The sequence below is a fragment of the Cupressus sempervirens genome, chromosome 11 (assembly GCF_028749045.1).
Source record: "Cupressus sempervirens isolate cs-2001-9-10 chromosome 11, ASM2874904v1, whole genome shotgun sequence".
Taxonomy (NCBI): domain Eukaryota; kingdom Viridiplantae; phylum Streptophyta; class Pinopsida; order Cupressales; family Cupressaceae; genus Cupressus; species Cupressus sempervirens.
Genome location: NC_143128.1, coordinates 531,063,716 through 531,086,666, shown reverse-complemented (window position 1 = coordinate 531,086,666; position 22,951 = coordinate 531,063,716). Strand labels below are relative to the sequence as shown.

The 22,951-nt window shown below is 31.8% G+C and overlaps 1 protein-coding gene across 1 annotated transcript; it reads right to left on the bottom strand.

Annotated features, from left to right (window-relative positions):
* Positions 1–20,659: 20,659 nt before the first annotated feature.
* LOC149530717 (uncharacterized) lies at positions 20,660–22,243 on the bottom strand. The gene is made up of 2 exons (XM_089810495.1): positions 21,387–22,243; positions 20,660–21,290 (listed from the first exon to the last, which is right to left on the bottom strand). The coding sequence occupies exons 1-2, from the start codon at positions 21,751–21,753 to the stop codon at positions 20,920–20,922; spliced, it is 738 nt and encodes a 245-aa protein (XP_089666621.1). The 5' UTR covers positions 21,754–22,243; the 3' UTR covers positions 20,660–20,919.
* Positions 22,244–22,951: the final 708 nt, after the last annotated feature.

Genomic DNA, 22,951 nt, shown 5'->3' with positions numbered 1-22,951 from the left:
CACTATAGCTTTTCTTAAATATAACTAAATCACAACTATATATTTATTAATTTGCAACTCCACTTGTGTTAATAAATATATAATAAATTATATCCCACTAAGAGTTTTAAAAGTAATTGAACACTTATAAGAAAATAAATAGTATTTATTTATTTATTTTTCAAATATATATATATATATATATATATATATATATATATATATATATATATATATATATATATATATATATATATAACCATGTTTTTTTAAAATAAATAATCTCAAAAATTAAATTATATTTATATAAAATAAAAAAATACATACAAATAGTATTTTCACATGTCTTTGATCTCTCAAATCATGCAACCATACTATACTTAGTTTTCTATCTTTAGTATATTTGTTTTCACATGCATGCATAAGTTTAGTTACAACATGCTCTCCTCTCAATTAATCTTTTTCTTTTCCAATAAATTTTGCAATTAAATTATTTTAGATATAAGAAGAATATTATCTTTATTTAGAAAATTCATGATAATCACATGGTTCTAATGGTAAATTTAAAGTTGAAACCTTAGTTGTTCAATTTGTTGTTTTCTTCCAATTTTCTATAATTGAATTTTTCTTATATTAGAAAGGATTCTAAAATAATACAATCATTATAATTTTCTAAATTTTTCTACAATTTTCCTCAGTCAAGTTTGTTAAGTTTTCTTGATTAATAAGTTTTACTTTTTCAAAATCTACAACATAATTCTTTATCCAAAAATCAATACATTAAATTAATAAGCACTATGCAAGCACCCCGGAAGACACAAAGTAGACATATGATTCAATATAATTCTATAATGAGTTTTAAAACCTAACCTTAAAACTACAGTAAAAATCTGAGACAATTTGTGAATGCATTAAAATCCGAACCCTTTGAAACTTTCATAAATTCTTTTGATCCAATTTTGAACTTTGCTCCCCAAACCTTGTCTGTGTAGGAATGAGCTTGAATCTCTTAATAAAGAGTTCAACTCTACCTAGGGTTTCCTATTTTTGAACATGCAAAGGCCTCTCCTTAAAATGAACTTTTATTATTTAGTCCTTTCATGTACACTTAATGATTTTTTTAATTAAAATATTCTTTTCTTTTTTCCCCCTCCACTTTATTAATTAGTGTAAGCACTATTTAAAAATTAGTTTATTATTTAAAATAATAATAATAACTAAATCTCATTAGTTAAATGTAACTCTAATTTAATTATTATAAATTAAATATTTATAATTAAACAAAATTAAATCTTTAATCTTTTGATAGTTTAATTCTCTTTTTATCCAACTTCTTAAATTATACTTTTAAATTAAATCTTTTAAATTGAAGCACATATTTAATTAGTTTCTAATTAATTAAATATCATCATATTATAATCTCTCTTTAACCAATTTTCTAAATTAGACTTCTAAATTAAGTCTTTTAAATTTAAGGATATATTTAATAATTTAATTTAATTTTTTTGATATATTCTCATATTTTAATATTTTCTTTTTAATAAAATAATATTTAATAATTCTCAATATTATATGATTAAACCAAATATTATACTTAAATTATTTACCAAATAAATCACATAGTCAATTCCACAAAAAAACAAGATTATCAAAACTGACCACACTACAACATTTGGGATCAAATTGTGATGACAATTTGTGACAAAAGTGTAATTTGTGTGTTGTTTAATATTTTTTTTATAGGTGTCCCCAATGTCATCGTAATATCGACAATGTCATTGTTATTGTGATGCCCACATGATTATAAACAAGAAAAATGAAAAAATATTTATCATTTTCCCCAAATGTGACTATGCGTGCAAAGAGGAGCTGGGGCAAAGTTGAGTTAGGGTGAACTCAAGCCAGGTAAGGATAATCTTTGCAGTGATAAGATCCTAGTACTGGTTTCATCTTTTTGGCCTCCCTTTTTTCTTGCCTCCAAATTCAAATAAACAATTGAGGGCCATTGCAAATTATGATTCATCACAATGAATCTCACCTTATTTAATCCCCTACTCCTTCCTCTACCACTAACTTATCACTTTACACACCCATAGAGCTTTTTAATAGCCAAGTTTAAGGTAAAGAAAGAAAGAAAAATCCATTCCAAGTGCTTCTTTTCTTTTCATCTTTGGACAAAAGGAATTGTATATTGTTGTACTAGATGGGATTCAAAATCACCTTTTTAAAGTTAAAGTGTCCTAGTGTGTGTGTCCATTTTTCAAATATGTGTGTGTGTGTGTGTGTGTGTGTGTGTGTGTGTGTGTGTGTGTGTGCGTGTGTGCATGCTCTTTAAGCCCTTTTCAGATTGGTTGCAACATTTTAGTTTATAGTGTTCTTGAGTAATTGGGTGATGGCTTAGTTTATGCTCAAGCCATGCTAAGTGCTTGTTAGTGTTGAATGTATAGCATCAATCATATATTTTGACTGGTTAATACTCAGAATGTTCACACACACACACACGCACGCACACACACACACGTTTTCATGTTAGTATCATATGGTTATTCAAGATGGTTCAGTTTGATCTTGGTAGTGTTCGATCCAAGATGCAAGGCAATCAATTGTGTATTTGATCTGCACATAATCTTGACTAAGATCATGTACGATTTTTGAAATTCCTTGTGTATATATTGTTATTGAGAGTAATGGAAATCGGGCTCATTCTATATAATATTAGTGATCATGATTATGATAACAATTTGTTAACTATGTTTTGGAAAGGGGCACATCATGTAAAGACATGGCCCTACATGTCCAAGGGACAAGTAGAGTCATGTCTCTACATGAGACTTCCCCTTCAACATTTATATATGTTGAGTTTGTGGATCGTTATAAACATATCAATACACACATATTATTACTATTGGTCTACATATGAGATACTTGGAATAAACAAAGAACAATATTAGTAGTATTATTCGCTTAGTTTGAACACAATAGTTATAGATCAGAATAATCTTGAAGCACTACATACTTCAACAACTATACTATTGCTAATTAGAAAGGTTGTGTAAGAGTACTCAATCATAGTAAATCAGACCATTGAATCAAAAGTTAAACTCTACCTAGATTCATTTCCTCAACAAATAAGTATCATTGCTTTTCATTGGTTTTTTATTTGGATGAGATATCTTTTTGGTGTTGTCTTTTTTATCCTTGTTGGGTTGGGTCTCAATGAATGATCTTGGTTTGAAAAAAATTGAATTGGGTTGAGTCTTGGTCTCAATGAATGGTCTTGGTTTGAAAAACATTGAATTGGGTTGAGTCTTGGTCTCAATGAATGATCTTAGTTTGGAAAAGATTGAGAACAAAACATTTATATAGTTGAGAAATTTGACTGATCAAATTAAAAGAGTTGTAGGTTTTTTATAATGGTTGGCTATTCTTAACAAGGTATTGAGTCATTTTCTATACTTCATACACTAGAAAAACAAAGATTGTTGAAATGTCTTCTTAGGGAAACATATAATTCTTCTAAAAAAGAGATCAAAGTCTCAGGGTTACCATTTTAGTAGGATAAAGGACTATTTTGGAAAGTTTTTGTTAGCATTATAGATGGCTAACAAATACATTCATGTTAAAACCTATACCTATCACTATATTTTAAGGTTTATTTATGACAATAATTACACACGGGGAGGAGCAAAACATGACATTCGTATTAGTCAACATGTCCAAATTTCTACATATTGGCTGCTAGCTTTCTCCAATAGATGAACAACACTTATATGTTGTCATATTACATATCCTATTGCTAGTAACACCTTTTTAATTTCATACATCTATTTCTCCTCTCTCTATCTGCCTCCTATGACTATGTATTGTCTAAGCCTAAGTAAAGGCCTTCCATTTATGAGGTCTATCAGTTGCTCAAAGCTAATGGTGAGAACTCTAAATTTTTAGATTAGAATTATGAAATTCCATTGGCAACATCCTTGTTTTAAAATTCTAAACAAAAGCATTCATATGTGCTATTGTGGCCCTTTCTGAGATCGAATTTTTCTTTTTGCACTGAATAATTTGGCTTGTGTTCATTATTTCCACAAACTACTTCTGTACACCCTCCTATGAAATCTCCTTGCTAAGGAATTTATCTAATATGAAAGTTTGTAAGCATTAAAACATCAATCATTCAACAATCAATCTAAGTAGTAAGTTAAGAATATTAAAGATTATCCAAATCTTGCAAGTGCTCTTATTTATTTTATGTTTTCTTCTACTTTGAGCTTGTGCCTCAAATCTGAGCCTTCCATGTCAATGGTGGTTGTAACAAAAATGACTATTAAAGTTTTCTCTTTTTTAAAACTAAGAGATCTTGCCCCTTCCCATTACTTCCTTGCCATATAGATCTAATTTGATCTATAGGGCACTTTGATACATGAATGTAACATTCTATCTCCATTACAATGATATTTCATAGATGGAATGTATATGCTAAATTCTTTGTTTTAATCAATTTTTTTACCTTTCTATTCAATTGTATTATTATATGATCATGGATCTTTATAATCAGCTTAAGAATAATGTTCTTTTGAAATAAGAATGCATTCCTTATGACTTTGTTTTCAACAAGGCATTGAGTCATTTTCTATACTTCATACACTGGAAAAACAAAGATTATTGAATGTCTTCTTAGGGAAACATATAATTCTTCTAAAAAAAGGAAACATAATTTATGTTGATTGGTGAATAAAATTGCTAAGATTTCATCCACAAAATGATTACCATTTAAATGTCCAACTCATCATATCATGATCTGAATTTTCTACAAAAAATAATCCATATAAACTACATCAACTATCAAATAAACTACCTCCACTAGTCCTCTTACTAAAGATCTATGAAAGAGAAAACGAGGCTTGTAGGAATTATTTATCCATAGAAAATGCTCACAATTTCCTCTTCCACCATTGTCTTCACTTAAATAAATCAAATTATTTAGTTAAAATAGGTATTGAGTCCAAGAGTAAAAGATTTGATATCTAGACACAAGACATTTATAATATAAACTTCGTATGATATCACTTGAGTCTATTACTTAGTGGAGATATTAGATTTAAATGTGATAGGGTTAGATAGATACTTATATAGATCTTTATTAGATTATTCACATAGTGATATATTTTTGGTCAAAGTTAAGATTAGTTATTAGTATAATCTTTTAATCAAAAGGATTTTATTAAATCAGAAAGAAATATATTTTAATGTGAAAGAGTTAGTTTCATGTACAATGAGAGTATGATAATATGGTTAGGATATATAAGGCTATGATTTAATTTGAGAACTAACTCTTTTAGGTATATGGTATCTAGATATAACATAAACTTATTTGTGTAAAGGTATTATTTAAAACATGAATTTAGAATGATCATAACAACTTCCTCAATGTGGGTATCTAGTTAGAATTGTAAAAGTAGACAACTTAAAATAATTTGGGTGGTCAAGGATGTTTAAGATTTAGCCAACATTATTGTCAATTAGGAATATGTTCCATTTATTGAAAGTATATTTAATGTGATAGTTATTAAAAGATGTATATATAGATTATTTGGAATCTTAACAAATCATTTTTTATTTTGATGATGACTTGCATTAGTATAATGCAATTTCATAGTTGTTAGTTGTATTATTAATAGTTTAGAGGATCATTCTTGTCAACTTGACTTGCATGAATGTTACATAACATGATCATAGATGGATATGCCACCATCTATCATCTATTATCTATGTAACATGATCTATCAAATAAATGATCCATCAAGGTCTAAGAGGAGCTTACTATTCTAGATGACATAATCTAGAGTCATGCCTCGCTCTATATATCATCCCCATTGCATGTTATGCTAGATCAGAAGCATCACTACACTGTGACTAGGCTATAGTCTAGTTGGTGTCAATCAATGGCCTCTAATGAATAAAGTCTTGGTCATACAAAACGATCATTTTTATCTTCTATTGAAAAAATCTCAAACTTCTATACTATCCTTGTGCAAAACCCAAGTAAGAAAATACATGACTCCCTTCACTTTTTCTTCTCGAATTCAAACTGTGAGTGTCTTGTCAAGAGAAGCACACACAGTCACAAGTTTCACCTAAAGATAAACCATGTAATAAAAGACAAACTAAATTTAGATCTATCATTGGAATATATTTTTTCATTGAAAAGGTTAACTACATCTAAAGATATAATTTTGGCCCATGTCTAACCAATATTTCTCTCCATTTATTTACTTTATCTAAAATGCATTTTCCCAAAATTGTATTGAGTTTTCCAACCACTTGTGAGTTTAATCAAACACCATATTTAAGTCTTGTTAAACCCACAACAACTATTAATTTCATATCAGTTTTTGGATTTGAATCACAGATGATAGATCACAAAATCAAGACAGTTCTAATGTAATTATTGGATGCAAAGTAGGTTCAAAAAGACTACCTTGTTCAATAATTCTAACATCTTCAAAACCATATGTGCGGATATAAACATTAAGTACAACATATCCAATATTTTTGCAGATATACACATTAATTAGACCAAAATTTCTTCTTTCAAAACCATATGTGCAGGTATAAACATTAAGTACTCCATGTCCATTTTTTTTCAAAGTTTTCTCTCTAATGTTAATGTGTATGGTGAAATGGTTATCAATGATAGATCTAGCAAGTACAACCAATTCAATAAGGGTACAAGAATAAGTTATTCTCATGAAGAAGGATCATGCCAGATAATACAAGGAAATTTGATCAAAATAGGGAGACAATCACTAGATTGTTGTCTAACTTTCAAAGCGAAGACGATGACAAATGTTATTGTCCTTGCAAAGTTCTTTTGTTGGATCTATCGATCAAGAAAATAAGTCAATTGATTTTTAATATCAAATTGAATACTTTACCAATGATTATATTTGATATTAAGTTCCAACATAAAGTGATTATATTTGTTTTAAGTAAGGAAACAATGATTATATATTTGTTTAAAAATTTAAAGTGAATATATTTATATGTATTAAAATGAATCATTAACATTTCTCAATATTTGTCTTGTATTTATATGTATATATTATTGATAAATGCACTAATTATTTACATTGGATTGCAGCCTGCCAATCCTGATACACCATCCAAGCATAATGGAGGCATCGATTTGAATGTGCATTGTAGTACTCAAGGTCTATATTTTTTACTCAAATTTTGATTTCCGAATTCTTAATACAAGTATACATTTTAAATTGAATTTGGTGTAGCAATACAAATTTAACTATAATATGTGTTGGGATTAAGAAATTTTATTTTATTGTAGTTGTAGGGGATGTAGAGGTTGTTCCTGATGAGTGTGTTGAGGTTCAAGCCGTTGGGAAAGATGATGTGGTTGGACAAGGTAAAGAGCACTATATTTATGTTCTTTAAATTCTTGAATTTTTTTAATTTAACCCTTTTATTTGTTATTGCAGATGACCTACCATTACAAAGGACAATGAGACCACATGTATGGGTGAGAAGAAATGTCGATAATGAGATGGATATTCTTATGTAGGGAGGATGCTTGACCTGGATGTGTCGCTCGACCAGTTTGAGGGGAGAGCACCCGAGCCCTACTATTGATAAGGAAGCCAATAGACTAAGGCAATACCTTCATTCACCACTGACCATCTATCTCATCTTATCTTCTGGTCATCGAATAATGCATGGTTGGTTCTTTTCCCAGGGAGTGGACTCGGGCATGGTTCCTTAATCCTCTATATCCCTATCTATTAGAGCCAATTTGAGTGTAAATGAAATAGGAAAGATGCATAATTGGTTGGTATCTTATTTTTCAATAATATGCCCTCCCCGAGCTACCCAACGCTATAGCTTGGGGTGGAAAGCACCCCCACCCCCCCACCCCCCTACACCGAGGGTGGTGATGAATCACATTCCCTCTTGGATAGGGGTTTGGCCATTGTTTGGTTCTCCCTCCATTCATAAATAGAGAATGAATTGTACAGAGAGGGGTGGCCTACCTCTGGTCTATTTCTCACTCGATCATTCATTCCCATTGAAACTGGGAACTACTGCCTACCCCACCTTGGGTGGGAGGATTCTAGTTAGAACCGAGAGGACTAGCTTTAGCTGTTTTCCTATCTATGGAGAAAAGGACATAGATTAGGGCCCCTCTGCATGCACGGACATGCCTTACCTTCTATTTTGGGGTGGGAGGAAATAAATATAGCACCAGATTGATTCAATATAGGAAAGGAGAAAAAGAGAAAAAGAAAAAAAAAGAAATGATTCTCATTTATGCGACTTATTTGATAATGATTGATGATTATGTCTCGATATTTTAATTATGTGCTATTTAATGTTCATGTGAATGTTCTAATGAATCTTATGTTTTAATGTTCATGTGAATGTTCTAATGAACCATATGTGTTGATGAATGTTATCATATGATAATTCATGAATGCTACATTTTATTAATAGATGAGTGAATGAATAAATTTTAGATGTCAACGAGGAATAATAACAAAAAACAATAGCATTTCTTCAACTTAGTCAAGCACTATCTTGTAATTAATATCCTCATCTTTCCCTCTGGCATCAATAACAACAAGGATAGTTGATAAGTTTCTAAAATATAAAGTTGAAGATATATTTGTACTCTAATAAAAACTAATAGCTGATATGTTAAAGTGAAGATAAGACAAGAGGGTAAGGCACCCAACCTATGTATCAAACTCTCCAAATTTTGATTTGCTAAAGGATTAGAGAAAAAATCTTCTATTTGGTCTGTAGTCGTAACATAACTTAAGGTGACCATATTTCCTAGCACTTGTTCTCTCAAGAAGTGATATTTAAGGTCAATATGCTTAGTTCTTGAATGCATAATATGATTTGTAGAAATGTTCATGGAAACACTATTATCACATAAGATTGAAAATAAAGGTTCTAATTTTCTCTTTCTTACCATCTTACTTAATAATGGCTAATACTAAACCCCTGTTTGCACTATTCCTTAATCTATTATTGTTCTAGTGGCACATTTAGATTTTAAGATGGATTAATTTTAGATGTTTGCAAGGTATTTGTATTTTGTAATTCAATCTTTTAGAATTCTAGACTGGACATTGTACACCAATTGTTTGACATAATACCTTTGAATCCCAATTGAAAAATTAATGACAAATTAGGTAGGGGATTTTACATAGCATTGGTAAACAACATTTCAAATTTTAACTTGTTTCAAGCACATATCATTGCATTATTTTGTACCTTTCTTGCTTTTGGCAAAATTTGCTTTCTATTTTGGCACACAATCATGCATGAGGGAGATTTTTTTCATACCTTAAAAAATAAAGTCATGTTTTCTCCATCATCTAAGCTTCAATCTTCACCTCACTAAATGCACTAGAAAGCTCCATTTGTTCACAACACAAAGACATTAACTACTAATGATTAAAATGTACCATAACAAGGGCTCAAGTGGTATGCATGAATTCAATGTCATATGTGTATCATAATTAGTTATTAGATTACCAAAAAACATTTGGATGAGAGGATTAACATCCATCAGTTGGTTGTAAGGTACTTGATCCATTATAGATTACTCAAATGATGCAAACAACAAGATTTTTCATGTACATACACACATAGAATTGAAATTTCAACTCAAAAGGTAGTTCAATGGGTTGCTGGAAGGAGGATCCTCTTTCCACAATGTGTAACACTTAACTTCTTAGTTAGATTATTATTTCCCCAATTGGCTAGTTTCTCTTATTACAGTAGAGTATTTCTTTTTTGAAAACTAATTAGAAGCAAAGTTGTTAAATCTCCAAAGTATGTGATTTTGTAAAAGGATGAATCCAAAATTGAGTGTACAAGATTTTTCTTCATTGTGAAAAAGATCACGAAACATATTTTACAAAAGAATAAAAAATGAATGGCTCAATCCAATTTCATATACATTTTGGAAGTTATTACTAAGTTATCTTCATCAACTTACATAAATTATAGGGCATTATTTAGAGTGGATTATGAAATGCTTTCTCACAAATGATTATCAGAATTCTTTCTCATGATGTTCTATAACTTAATCCATATGTTATGATTATCAAAATGCTTTTTCTCACCCTATATATTTGTACAAGCATCACAATATTTCAAGAAGTGGTTTTGATAGAAATTCTCTCTAGCTTTGGTTTCTATCTTTCTAATGATTTCACTGCTAGGATAGACATGTATCTCTCTTTAGATTGGTTGCACCTTATCCTAAGGAACACGCATGAAGAAAAAATGTGTAGTGTCTCTAAACCTTTACATGTTGATCATTTGGTGTTCAAAGCTTTGATTAATTTTGAGTCCAAAGAAGCACATCTTGAGGAGCCTCTTCAAGATTAGGATATCACTATGTGAAGCAAGAAAGGAGGCACTTTAAAATGACTATGTTAAGGCTAGAAAATTCTCAGACTACCATTTCATGAGTCTTGAAACCTATCTAATATATAAAGAAGATCAATATAATTTGAAGGGGACCAAAATGATGTAGTTAGTGAATCTGAGGACATGAAGAGAAAAATATCTACTCCTTGGACTTTACACTTTGATAGTGGTAGATGTAAGAAATGTTCTATTGTGGGTGTTTCCCTAATTTATCCTAGTGGCATAAAAACTTTGAGTTCTTTCACTTCCAATTTACTTTTTCAAACAATGAAGTAGAATATGAAGAACTTGTCCATGGGATGAACCTTACAAAGTAAATGAGAATGAATACTATTGTGGATAGCCTAGCTGTTGTTGGCTCTCATTTCAGTCCTATTTCTAACTTGCTAAAGAGTAAACTTGTTATTTACATGATCATAAGGACCATCATGCCTGATAATGATAAAAACTGGTAGGTTTTTCAAAGAGATCAACAAATGAATTCCTTTTTGTATTATTATGGGAAATTTATCGATTAATTACAACCAGGAATCATATAATCTTATTAAGATCAATTTATTCAGTTCAACGAATTTAACCTTCCTAAAGGATTTGTCACTCAAGAGAATATATTTGATTGTAATGATGACATCACCAATAGAATAAAGTTCATATCTAATAAATGCAACTACAATGACTTAAATGTTGAATAAGGGAAAGTGCTCAAGGCTATGAGCAATGTTCGTCAACATAACCATAACAAGCTAATATGACTATTTGAAAAATACAAAGGTGTGATTATGTGTTTGTATGAGGACCTCAAAGGATATGATCCATCAATAATCTAGCATTTATCCAATATATTATTGAGTTTGTTGAAGGAACCAAGCCAATCCAAAAAAATTAGAGGCTAAAAAATCTACAATTAAGTCTCTAATAGTTTGGGAATTAATAAAGCTAGTTGATTCTCACATCATTTGCCCCATAAATCATAGAAAATAGGTAGCTAAGAGAAAGAAGTTCATGCAAAGTGAAAGATATCCTTCTCATACAACAAGTTCTGAATGAGACTTGCTAAGTAGCTAAGATATATATATTTAAATTTAACAACTTGTCACAATTAGGATGGCAATCCAGTGTAAGCGTCGATTATTTCCAATGGCTATTGACAGATTACTATTAAAAAATTCTGACAGATATCCATTGTTTGTATAATTCTCTTGTCATAGAGGCATCACAATTGTGACAACACCTTAACAAATCTTCAAATGGTTAATTGTCCCAATTATGATAGGTATTTTTTGGAATAGTCCAAAAAATATCTATGGCTGTTTAGCACTGATGTCACTATTGTGACATCCACAATATCAACTCTTGCCACCTCCCTCCCTCCAAGTTATGACTGTGTCTACTAGTGACATTATGATAGATGTCTTTGCCATCATAATTTACGAAATCAAAAGTCCGATGAGAGCTGACAAGATTTTTTGTCGCTGGGGCAATGGGTGGACGTCACAATTACAATGGTCTACCATTGGAAAATGGGTCCAAATGTTGTAGTGCCAAAATTCAAAAGTAAACAACACAAACAAAGTAGTTAAACTCATGGGTTTAAAAGGATGAAAAGTCATATACATGTCATCCTTCTTAGGACAAGTAATTAGGCTATGGTTGGGATTAGACCTGAACATTCTCTCCCCATTCTTACCATTGAGTTATTGCGATAGGGCATGCTCATCTTGGAAATTTAAGGAAGTCGATGCTTGATACCTGCAAATCTGTATAAAATATGAGCATGTGCATGTGCATATATATCTAATCTAAATAGACAATGACAAAGAGTGGTATATCATGTATATTCCAACTAGTAGGTGACTACAACGCCCTCCCTCAACCATATTAGGCATGTCAAACATAAATATAAAATAGACACACACACCATACATGTGCAAGTATGGGATAAGTATAATAGAAATCCTAAATCTAACATGAATATCTCATCTTCGTGAGGACATACTAAACATCTTTCTAAGACACACCATATGGCATCATCATAAAAGTAATTTCATTAACTAACTAAGAGAAATTAAATCATCATCACTACCAATAGGAAGTTGTTACAACTTGACATAATCAATTACTCAACATATCAAAGTATTGCATTTCAAATATCAAATAAGGGCTAACATGTCTAGAGAAGATTCATATAGAACTTTAACAATTAAGTCTACAATGATAGAAAAGAAGGAGTATTACATGTCACTTACTAAATCCTTTGGTAGATGTTACTCTATGGATAGGCATAAAGTTCCACTGATAGGCCAAGTGAAAGATGCCCTAGAGTCTTAGCGACATGTCCTAACAAGAGAGTGATGTTGACTATGCTTGTGGCATAATTGCTAGCTAGTTACAACATAATGCTTAGAAAAACCTTTCACAAAGATATGGGGGAGAGATTAAGATGGATTAGATAGAGGACATTATATTAGTGGGAAGAAGAAAGGTAAAACTTGAACTTAACCAAAGAGAAAATACACAATATTTTATTCGAATGATCCTAAAGAATAAATATTGTATGAGGAATTCCAATTTGGTAATTATGTTATTCATGCTGAGGAGAAAAATGAACTCATTAGAAAATTTTCAAAAGAAGAGGAAGGTTTATGGAATATAGAGTTTGATGAAAGTTTGAGCTTAGGCTCTGGTGCAGGAGTAATATTAATACCTCCTTCAGGTGATTTTATCCATTTCTCATTCAAGTTGGATTTTAAGAATACAAATAATATTGTGGAGTACAAGGCCTTATTTTTGGGGTTGTAGGAGGCAAAACTCAGATGAGTAAAGATGTTGGTTGTAAGAGAAGATGCGAAATTGATTGTGAAGAAATTAAGATACTTTTTTACAATAAAAAATGAAAGGCTAAAACACTATAGAAATGGAGTTTGGGATGAAATTGAGTCTTTTGATGCTTTTTCTATTGAATCCATTCCTAGAAGTAAGAATACCAGAGCTGACTCTCTAACAATATCTTCTTCACTTGATAAATTCAACTAGATTAAAATTGCAAATCCTTCCATCTCCATGTTGTATAGAGTTTTCATTTGTATCTAATTTGGAGCTATTGAGTATTGTCCATTCATGTGGAACAATGAATTTTAGTATTTTGAAATAGTGTCTATTTGTGCATGTAGGGTCCCTTATAGATTCAACAATATCTCCAATCACAAAGTTTCAAATGTGACTTCATTTAAAGTCTATTATAGAAGCCAAAATATTAATTTTATATTCTTTTCACCTTGACATCTGCTTAATTGACTTTTATCTTTTTAATTTATTTTTATGATCTCCCATCAATATGGGAGTCATTGTATAGTTTATATATCTTTCTCTTCTTGTAGGAACCCCAATATCAATTATATTAATACATTTAATTATATATCTTTTAGTTTTAGTTTATGTATACTAAGAAAAACTTACACACGAAGCACATGACTATGCTAGTGAAATCTCATAGGGGTTGAGGGTTACACTAGCTATAGGTTACAACCTAATCTTAAGATATGTTGTATATAAATTTTTATCTTAAAAATAATAATATTGTATATAATTTAATAGTATTCAAAAAAATGTAGTCCATAATACATATGTTTATTGAATAAGTTACATCATAATTATTCTTTGTAACAAAAATTAGTTTTTCAACTAAAAGACAAATATAAACTATAGAGTCACTTCCTTGCCAAAAGGATATCATTAAGAAGAACTAGAAATACCTAAAGCTTAATAAGGGAAAGACTACAATGAATACAATACTAAACAAGATTTTTTTTGCTAAAATAGACTTGAAGTGACCCCACATTTAAATATTTATGAATGGAAAAATTGTTGGATGAAACAAGGAGTCAAAATGCACTTGAAGGCACCTATCCTTTAGAAAGTAGAAGGACCAATATTGTAGGAATCTCAACACCTCTAAATTTGATTGAAAAGAAGCCCCTATCCAACATGGAGGGTAAGGTTTTTGAAACGTACCACCAAGTTGGCTTCATCAAATGATAAAACCCTTCACAAGTGGGTTGCCTCCCTATATAATAGCACATGCAATATCTTTTATCTAAATCTGTTAAAATTAAATTAATATAGTCATAAAATAGGATTAAATCCATATTTTTCTCTACCAAATGAAAATACTATTTTTATATGGTAGATAAATTCAAACATACACTCCTTCCTAAGAAGATAAATGTTTAATAGATCATACCCTACAACATTCTTCATTCGATGTGGAATGTAAAACCATTTTTATTGTGATGCAAGCCCTTCCCATCCTTACTAGCAACAAAATACTATGGAAAAATGACGCTTTAAAGACTACTCAATGCACCAAAGTAACTACTAAGAGTAGTTGTTACAAGGAATCGAGGTGCATGTGTAAAATTATATTTTTCTACTACAATTTGTTGATTGAAGGAGTATTTAACAAGAGAATATTAAACAAGAGTTTTGATGAAGGGTGCTCCCCTTAATACCATAACACATACAAAAACAAATAAACAACAACAAATGCAAGAACAAAATATGGACTTCATATTATCGCTGCAAATGTGGAATTACAGAATTCACAAGTACAATATGCTAACCCACATGCGCACCTTCATTACACTAATCTGCAAGACAATGTTGTTAACTATCATCCAAAGTTGTCCTAGACAATGTTTGGGCCTTTCTTAAATAGGCGATTTTATGATGTTTGGGAAGGTTCCAGACATTGAAACTTAACACCTAGGGCCGATAGACCCTTACAATACATATGGAGTTGACCAAATACATCTTTGATAATTATTTTAGGAATTTCAGATAGCCAAACTTTGGAAGGCCATAACTCTTGAACCATTGCTTTGATTGGCTATTATAACCCCTTTTCGAAAATGCTAGCTCCTAATCTACAAACTCGACACCATGCACGCGCCCTTCCATTGAGTTTTTAGACCTCATCCGAGGCCTCTAAGGCCTTCAAAACTAAGTTCAAATATTTTTCTCCAAAATTTTCCACAAAAAATCCACAATAACTTCTCTGATACTTAAGCTAGCGCAATGTGATTTTTATGGTAGGCTTATAATTCTAAAATGAACCTTCATGTAGAAAATGAGAACATTTCGAGCTTGTATGAAAAACTTACTAAAACTAGCAAGTTCCTAGAAATAGTAACCCCCCAGTCTACTAGTCCTTATTAAAATAAAAAAGGCTAAAAGAAAAAATATTTTTTGGGTGGATGCAAGATTGCTCTTACACCCAAGATGCTCCTGCACCAAGTTTGGTTGCTAAAATATGCTTGAGTCAAACGCACACTTACATCTTTGTGATTGGAAAATTAATTGTTGGACCAAACAAAGAATCAAAATGCTCATGAAGATACATATCCTTCAAAAAAAAAACTAAGGATTATTATTGTACACATAATTTCGATCCTCAATACCTCTAAATTAGATTGGAAAGGAATCCTATCCACCATGGAGGGTAGAGGATTTGAAATGTTTCACCAACATGGTTTCATTAATAGAGAAATCTCTTCACAAATAGGTTACTCCCTACATAATAGAACATACAAATCTTTGACCTAAATCCTTTGAAATTAAATTAATGTAGTCCTTGAAGAGTAGAAAAACCAAGCCATTGTATATTAAATAAATAATAGTATTGCTCATTTAAAAAGAAATTAGAACATGCATCCCTTTCTAAGTACGAAAAGATTATCTAGACCATACCCATAACATTGTCCTTTTGATGTAAAGATGTGAACTTATATTATTATTATGGTGCAAGCTCATCTCATCCTTACTAGCCACATAATTCTTTATGGAAATGGACCTTTCAAAAGTGTTCAATGCACAAAGTAATTGATGAAATTAGCTGTTTACAAGGATGAGGGCGCACATGCAAAAATTAGCATTTTTTTCTACATTCTTTTGCTTTAGATAATTATTACAAATGTGGAAGAAAATGAAGTATTATCACAACAAGGAAGAAACATATGATACTTATAAAAGACCCCATACCAATCGTGTCAATTTTTCTTCCTACTAGCACCACTGTGTTTTGTACTTGCCCAAAACCCTAGTTGTGCATACTAATTTCCTTGAACTACATCCTCTCCCTTTTCTTCTATACTCATGCATTCCATCTAATTAAGAAATAAGCTATTCTTTTTATTATTATTAGTAAACGGCCGAAGCCTTGTATTATATTGAATAAATTTAATTTAATTTATAGAATTCTTCATTCAATCGGGCACTGGTAGGAAAGAATGGAGCAAGAAAACCTCTAGTCTTGCCTAGGACCGAAGTCCTATATTATTTTAAAAGGGGCATACCCCACTTTATATGAAGCTTCATGCAGGTTAATACAAAATTTGATGAAGCAAGTAATAACATATAGACATCCTTTGGAAAGGGGACATAAAACTAGAGAGAGGCAAGGTTTCGAACAAAATTTAGCAAGGATCCTGCCATGAAGAATTAATCCATCTACCATCTGCATGACAAAATAAAACTATGGATTAGTACCAATTCATTGTGATCATAAAAATGGGAGGAGTAAAGAGACCAATCAACATACTAAGAGACTCTTCATACAATAAGAATCATAAATTGTACTAATAGAGTTAGTCGGAAGATTTTATAATATGCTTTATGTGAATCTTTATCTAGAAACTCATCCCGTTACCTAATCAATTTACATTTTATACTTAGAGTGGATTAGATATTAAGGGTCCTTATCTAGTTCGAATGAAAAGATTCATCAAAATTATATTAACTAAATTCAATAATTTTAGATGTTCATTGATTCTTCTTATTCTTATCATATACTTATGAGTTTAAGAGGAGAATAATTAAACAATCTCTCCCCAATTGCCCAAGAGATTGCAAACCTAAAAACATCATCTAGCAGGTTAAGGATCCTATTCCAACTCTCTTGTTTGACAACCCCCTTGAATGCCATTGTCCTCACTTCTAGAGCATGAAAGAGGGCAATAGAAGATTCCATGCTCACAGAGAAACAATATGGTTTGATAAGAAAGAAGAGACATAAAAAGATTTAGTATTTCAAGCCTTAAATAACAGATGGCGACTCATAGTTGTTAAGCATTGATTGATGCCTACTCATATATGTGTGGAATAATTGATATACACTAAAAGAGACTATACTTAATGTTTCATGATTGTTTCTCAGATGTCTTATAAATGTAAGTAGATTTTCTTGCTACAAATGGCTGTCTAATAATTACTTCTAATAAAGGTGCATCATATTTCTACTAAATTGGCCTTTGCTCTAATCTTAGTATTCTACTTTACTTAATTCTGTTCTACTAAATATATAAAGTCTTCTCCCTCAACTCCTTTATTTGCCATTTTATCAGCTTCTAAATTCCCTTCACGATAAACATGTTGTATTCTAATCTCCTCAAATTGATCTATTAGATTAAGTACACTTTCTAGTTTAGCATTTAATATCCAATTCAGTATTTGTCGCTTTCTAATTGCATTTAGGATAATTTGTGAATCACCTTCAATAATTACCTTTTAATTTTTTTTAATGCTTAGTTTTAGTCTTTCTTTTAATGCTTCCAATTCAAATATATTATTAGTTACATTACCTAATGGTTTAACTTGTTTTAATAACCAATCTTCATTTTTTGATTTAACTATACAACCCAATCCCGCTTTCCTTCCCTCTAGAAGCTCCATCAAAGTTTTATTTCTTCCATCCTATTGGAGGTGCTACCCATTTACATTCTTTCTTGGCTATATTATCCTTTTTAGGATAAGCTAAGGGAGGATTAGTCAAATGAAGCCAATTTTTCCTCATATTCTCATCCCATACTGAGAATGTACATTCTGCCTTGGGTGTGTTCTTGAGATGGCAATTCATAACTTCTGTGATGACTACCTCGATTTTATTGAAAAAGTTATCTTACTAAGTTCTAAATTTTGAAATAATCGTCTATTTCTTTCCTTCCATATTTCCCGCATAATGATTGCAAGTGTAATATTCCATAATTTCTCATAGATGCTTATCCTATTCTTAATTGGCCAACCCCTAAGAAAATCCTCGATATCTTGAGGTAAAGGGGAAGTTCATTTCAATTTATTCTTAACCCAATACCAATAGTCTTGTGCAAAGGGGCACTTAAATAAAAAATGCTCCATATCTTCAAATTCATTTTTGCATAGATTGCATCTGGATGGTCCTTCAAATCCCATTTTAAAGAATCTATCTGCTGTAAGAATCCAATTATGAATTGCCGCCTAAAGAAAGATACTAGCCTTAGGTAAGAAATAAGCTATTCTTTTAGTTGATGCTTATTGTATATATTTTGGGCGCCTTTGTAAATAAGCACCCATATTGATAAATGACAATACATTCAAAATCATTTCTTTTCAATATAATAATAAAACATATCTTAAAATCTTGTACTAAAGACTTCTAACACTTAATAATTATATGAAAAGATTGCCAATTAAGGCTAGGATTAGACAATTAATCCCACTATTTAATCATATAGCTTATGATAGTTGAATCAATTAAAAAATGCTCTACAAACACTAAAGTGTGCCTTAAAACAAACATGCACATGCAAACTAAATACATATTAGAATTATTAATTTTTTTTTATGGTTTCTTTAAAACTTTGTCTTTCACATGATACTATTTTTGTAAATGAAAATTTATATTTTACAACAAAGTACTTACAAAAAAATAACTTCACTAAAAACAAATATAATCAAAAGGGTTGTGGCCCAATTGATGAGGGAGATAGCATGTTCCTTGATTACATCATTTATCATGGTTCAAACCTATTAAGGTGTGGTATAAAGGATGAGGTTGAGATTATGTTTTAGGCGACTTTGATAAAATGGATACTAATCTATCATTAACTCTTGGCAGAAAAGATATTTAACATAGTTCAAAATCTTTCAAGGTACAATATAAGGAATAAGATTGAGATTACGCCTTAGGTGCTTTTTGAAGAATAGTTTCATAACTCAATTTAAAAGTATACGTAAGAGAATAAATACCCATCAATCATTAACTCCTATTTATGAAAATACCTACCATAACTCAAAATATTTAAAAACGTAGTTTAAGAGTTGAAATTAAGATTATATGATAGAATGAATACTCTTCAATCATTAACTCTTGGACAAAATCATATATACCTTTAAATGTAAAACAAGAAATGAGCTTAAGATAGTACCTTAGACAATTGATAGAATAAATAGGAGAATTATGTTCTTAATTGATAAGACATGCTTAAATTTAGACTTCTATAGTAAATAACAAAACAAACTCATGCAATAATTAAGATAAGATTTAATTAACACAACTCAACTTACCATTCCCAAATTTGAAAGCAAGATAAACATTGGCAGTTGATAACAACACAACTGTAATCCTTGCTGAGCATCTGAAATCAAACTTTACCTTAACTAGAGTTCAGAGCGCATCCCACGCACAAGGTAAATCAAGGAATTTCGAAATCAAAAAGAATTTTCATGCCACTTTAATTGACTTTGACCAGAATTCTCAGCCGTCTCTCAACAAACCCAACTGACAGAATTCAGAGAGATGGGAGGCTTTGAATCAGATCACTCAAAAAGAAAGAAGTTCTGAAAAGTTCTGAACAAACGTCTGTAAAAGCTTTGGCAAAAAGGAAAAGCTTTATATCTCCATCAGTAATCTTAGTTCCCACCAATGGTCTTAAAAGCTTTATATCTCCATCAATAATCACCATAGTTTTATAATCTCGATTCAAAAGTATAAACAATTGATTTCAGAAATAAATTTAATTAAAACAAGTTTGAGTTATCTGAAATTTTCCTAACTTAGATTCATGAAAATACACAATCAATTTCAGACACAATCTTAAACAACCTAAATCTTCTGTAACCTGCGATCTAAGAGTATGCACAATCGATTTCAGTAACAATCTTGATCAGCCCATTTTCTTTCTTGATCCTTGATTTATAGGTATAAACAATCAAATTCAGAACCCAAATCTTTCTTAACCCTCAATTCAGAGATATCAGAATTGATTTCAGAAACAATCTTGAATAAACCCAAATTTCTGAGATGCCAAAATTCTGAATGGGACTTGGTCAATTAAGATAAGACTGACGTCAGCCAATGATGAAGCTAAATAGATATTGATGTTGAAAAAACACATTCACATGAACAAAAGTAGAAAAGATAAAAAGTTCCCCTGTTATATCCAAAGTAATAGCTGACAATGAGAGCTCCAATACAAATACCAATCGATAGATTGAACCAAAGGAGAATCCAACCAGATTTTGGGTTTACGGATTAGTGCTACCATCCCAATTATCAACACAAATCTGGTTCCCCAATTAATTACTATACAGTAAAGTAATGATCAGTTAATTCCATACCAAATTCTCTATGATCAATGAAAAAATTATGATCAGAGAGGGGATTTTTGATGTTCAATAGAGAAGTGATCTTTGAGACCTGTCGTGAAAGATCCCACTGTAAAGAGCTCTTCTGTTGGGAGGCATCTGCATTCTACATTTCTGATTATTCACAGGGCTTTGTTTTCTTCCTGAGCCCCCTGAATTATGGGTCAAGGATTCGACCCTCTTGGAGCTCACATCTTCGCCATTTGAATTATGGGTCAAGGGTTCGACTCTCTTGGAGCTCACATTTTCGCCATTTGAGGGCTTTTGGGATCTCACAATTCCCGATCGAGAAGCAGACGCCATGGCATGCCTTCTCCTGTACTCTGCATTGTCCCCAGATGGCTCCACAACATCTTCAGAAAATCTCACCTTCTTCACTGGATTCCGTCTCTTATTATCTGCAAAAACACCATGAAAAGACTCAATTTCATGCAAACAGAAAGATATTTCAAAAGGGTTTCAAGAGAATTGCATGTTTGATTCATCCGCCATACCTTGCGATTGCTGGGATTTAAAGATCTTTCGCGAACTGGAAGATCTTTCGCTACAAACAGAAAGCGAAAGATCTTTGGGCGCTGTTTCAGACGCCAAAGCTTCAGAAAAATCCCAATTGATCTTCCATGAAATCGAGCTCCAATTTCTGGTAGAAGAAATACAGTGCTCCACAACAGAAAAACTATTAAGGGACTCGGAACAGAGAGATCCAAGCCCCCCCTCATGTTCTTCCTTGTGATTCACTCCAGAATCCTTCTTGAGCTCCAAAAATTTCTGCCGGCCCAACACCAAAAGCATAACGCTGCATCCAGAGACCGCCATGACCGTTATAAGCCCAATCCCCTGCGAACTCAACATGACCGTCATTGTTCCACTCAAATCTACCCAGAATCCAACACCAACTACTGTCCTAACCCAAGCTTTTTAACCAAGCAAAAGCCCATGAATTTCTTGCCCTTTTCCTCCCCTTATATAGAAACCCAATTGCCCGATAACAGGAAAAATCAAAACCAGATTAAAAAAGCAAAAAGCCCTTTCAGACGGGCCAATTCAACAAAAAACAAATCCAATCGAATGAAACCAACAGAGTTCGGCACAGAGAGCCCACACTTCCCACGAGACATGTTCCAATCAATTCTCTGACCGGTCATCTTCGTACCAATAAAACTCCCGAGGTTGCCCTACAAGTTGCCCCAATGTCTGTCCCACATGCATGCCGCGAACTGAATAAAGCCCTTTAAAAATAAAGCACGAAACTTCCGCCCTCCTCTAATTTCCACTGAACAAAGCATCACTCTTTAATTAGGAATCCCATTTCCCACTTGAAATTTTTTTCTCTCCATTTTCCTTCCCCAGTACGCTTCTTTCCGGGGCCGCTGATTTTTATCTTTAGTTCCGTCTTGTTTGACCGTCAGTTGCCGGCAAAATTATTTAGGTCTTACGATTGACTCGTAACAGCGATACAGTTTGTCCGCTTCTCATGGCGGGCCCACTGGCGGCGCGTGACGTCATCAGAAGGTACACGTGGCGTCACTTCGTTTGTTCTTTACGCTTCTTTAACCGTCGGCCCGAGTTCCGTCATTCCTCAATCCGCTATGTTCGGAGAAGAACACGGTAGCCAATGCGGATCTTTCCAATTTGTTTGGAGTGAATCTGCACCGTCCGTGGATCAATTATTAGATCGGCTTTAGCTGGGGCCAAACTAAGAGCTCTAGTTTTGGTCATCCGGAAATTGCCCACGTTTTCCTTGGGATGTGAGAATGTCAATACATTATTATTAACATTTGTCATCTGTATTATTGTTGACAAGTTGGTATTAACGAGGCTAATGTGAATTAAAAAATGATAAATTATAATAAGTTTGCTTGGTCTTTCCAAATTATGGTCGAGGAAGACAATTTTTGACATTAGGAATTGCTTTCATGATCTTGGAGAATATTTCATATCGTCTTTATCTTTAAAAAGAAATATTTTTTTTAATAAAGAGCTATGGTTTTGTCAAAACCTAGCTTGAATCTTATAATATATTGATTAGCACAACACAATTTGATTAATCTTATAATAT

Coding starts and splice junctions, on each gene's coding strand:
- LOC149530717 (XM_089810495.1), bottom strand. CDS start 21,753: ATGACGGTCATGTTGAGTTCGCAGGGGATTGGGCTTATAACGGTCATG. Junction 21,291..21,386: donor TAAATCCCAGCAATCGCAAG/GTATGGCGGATG, acceptor GTGTTTTTGCAG/ATAATAAGAGACGGAATCCA.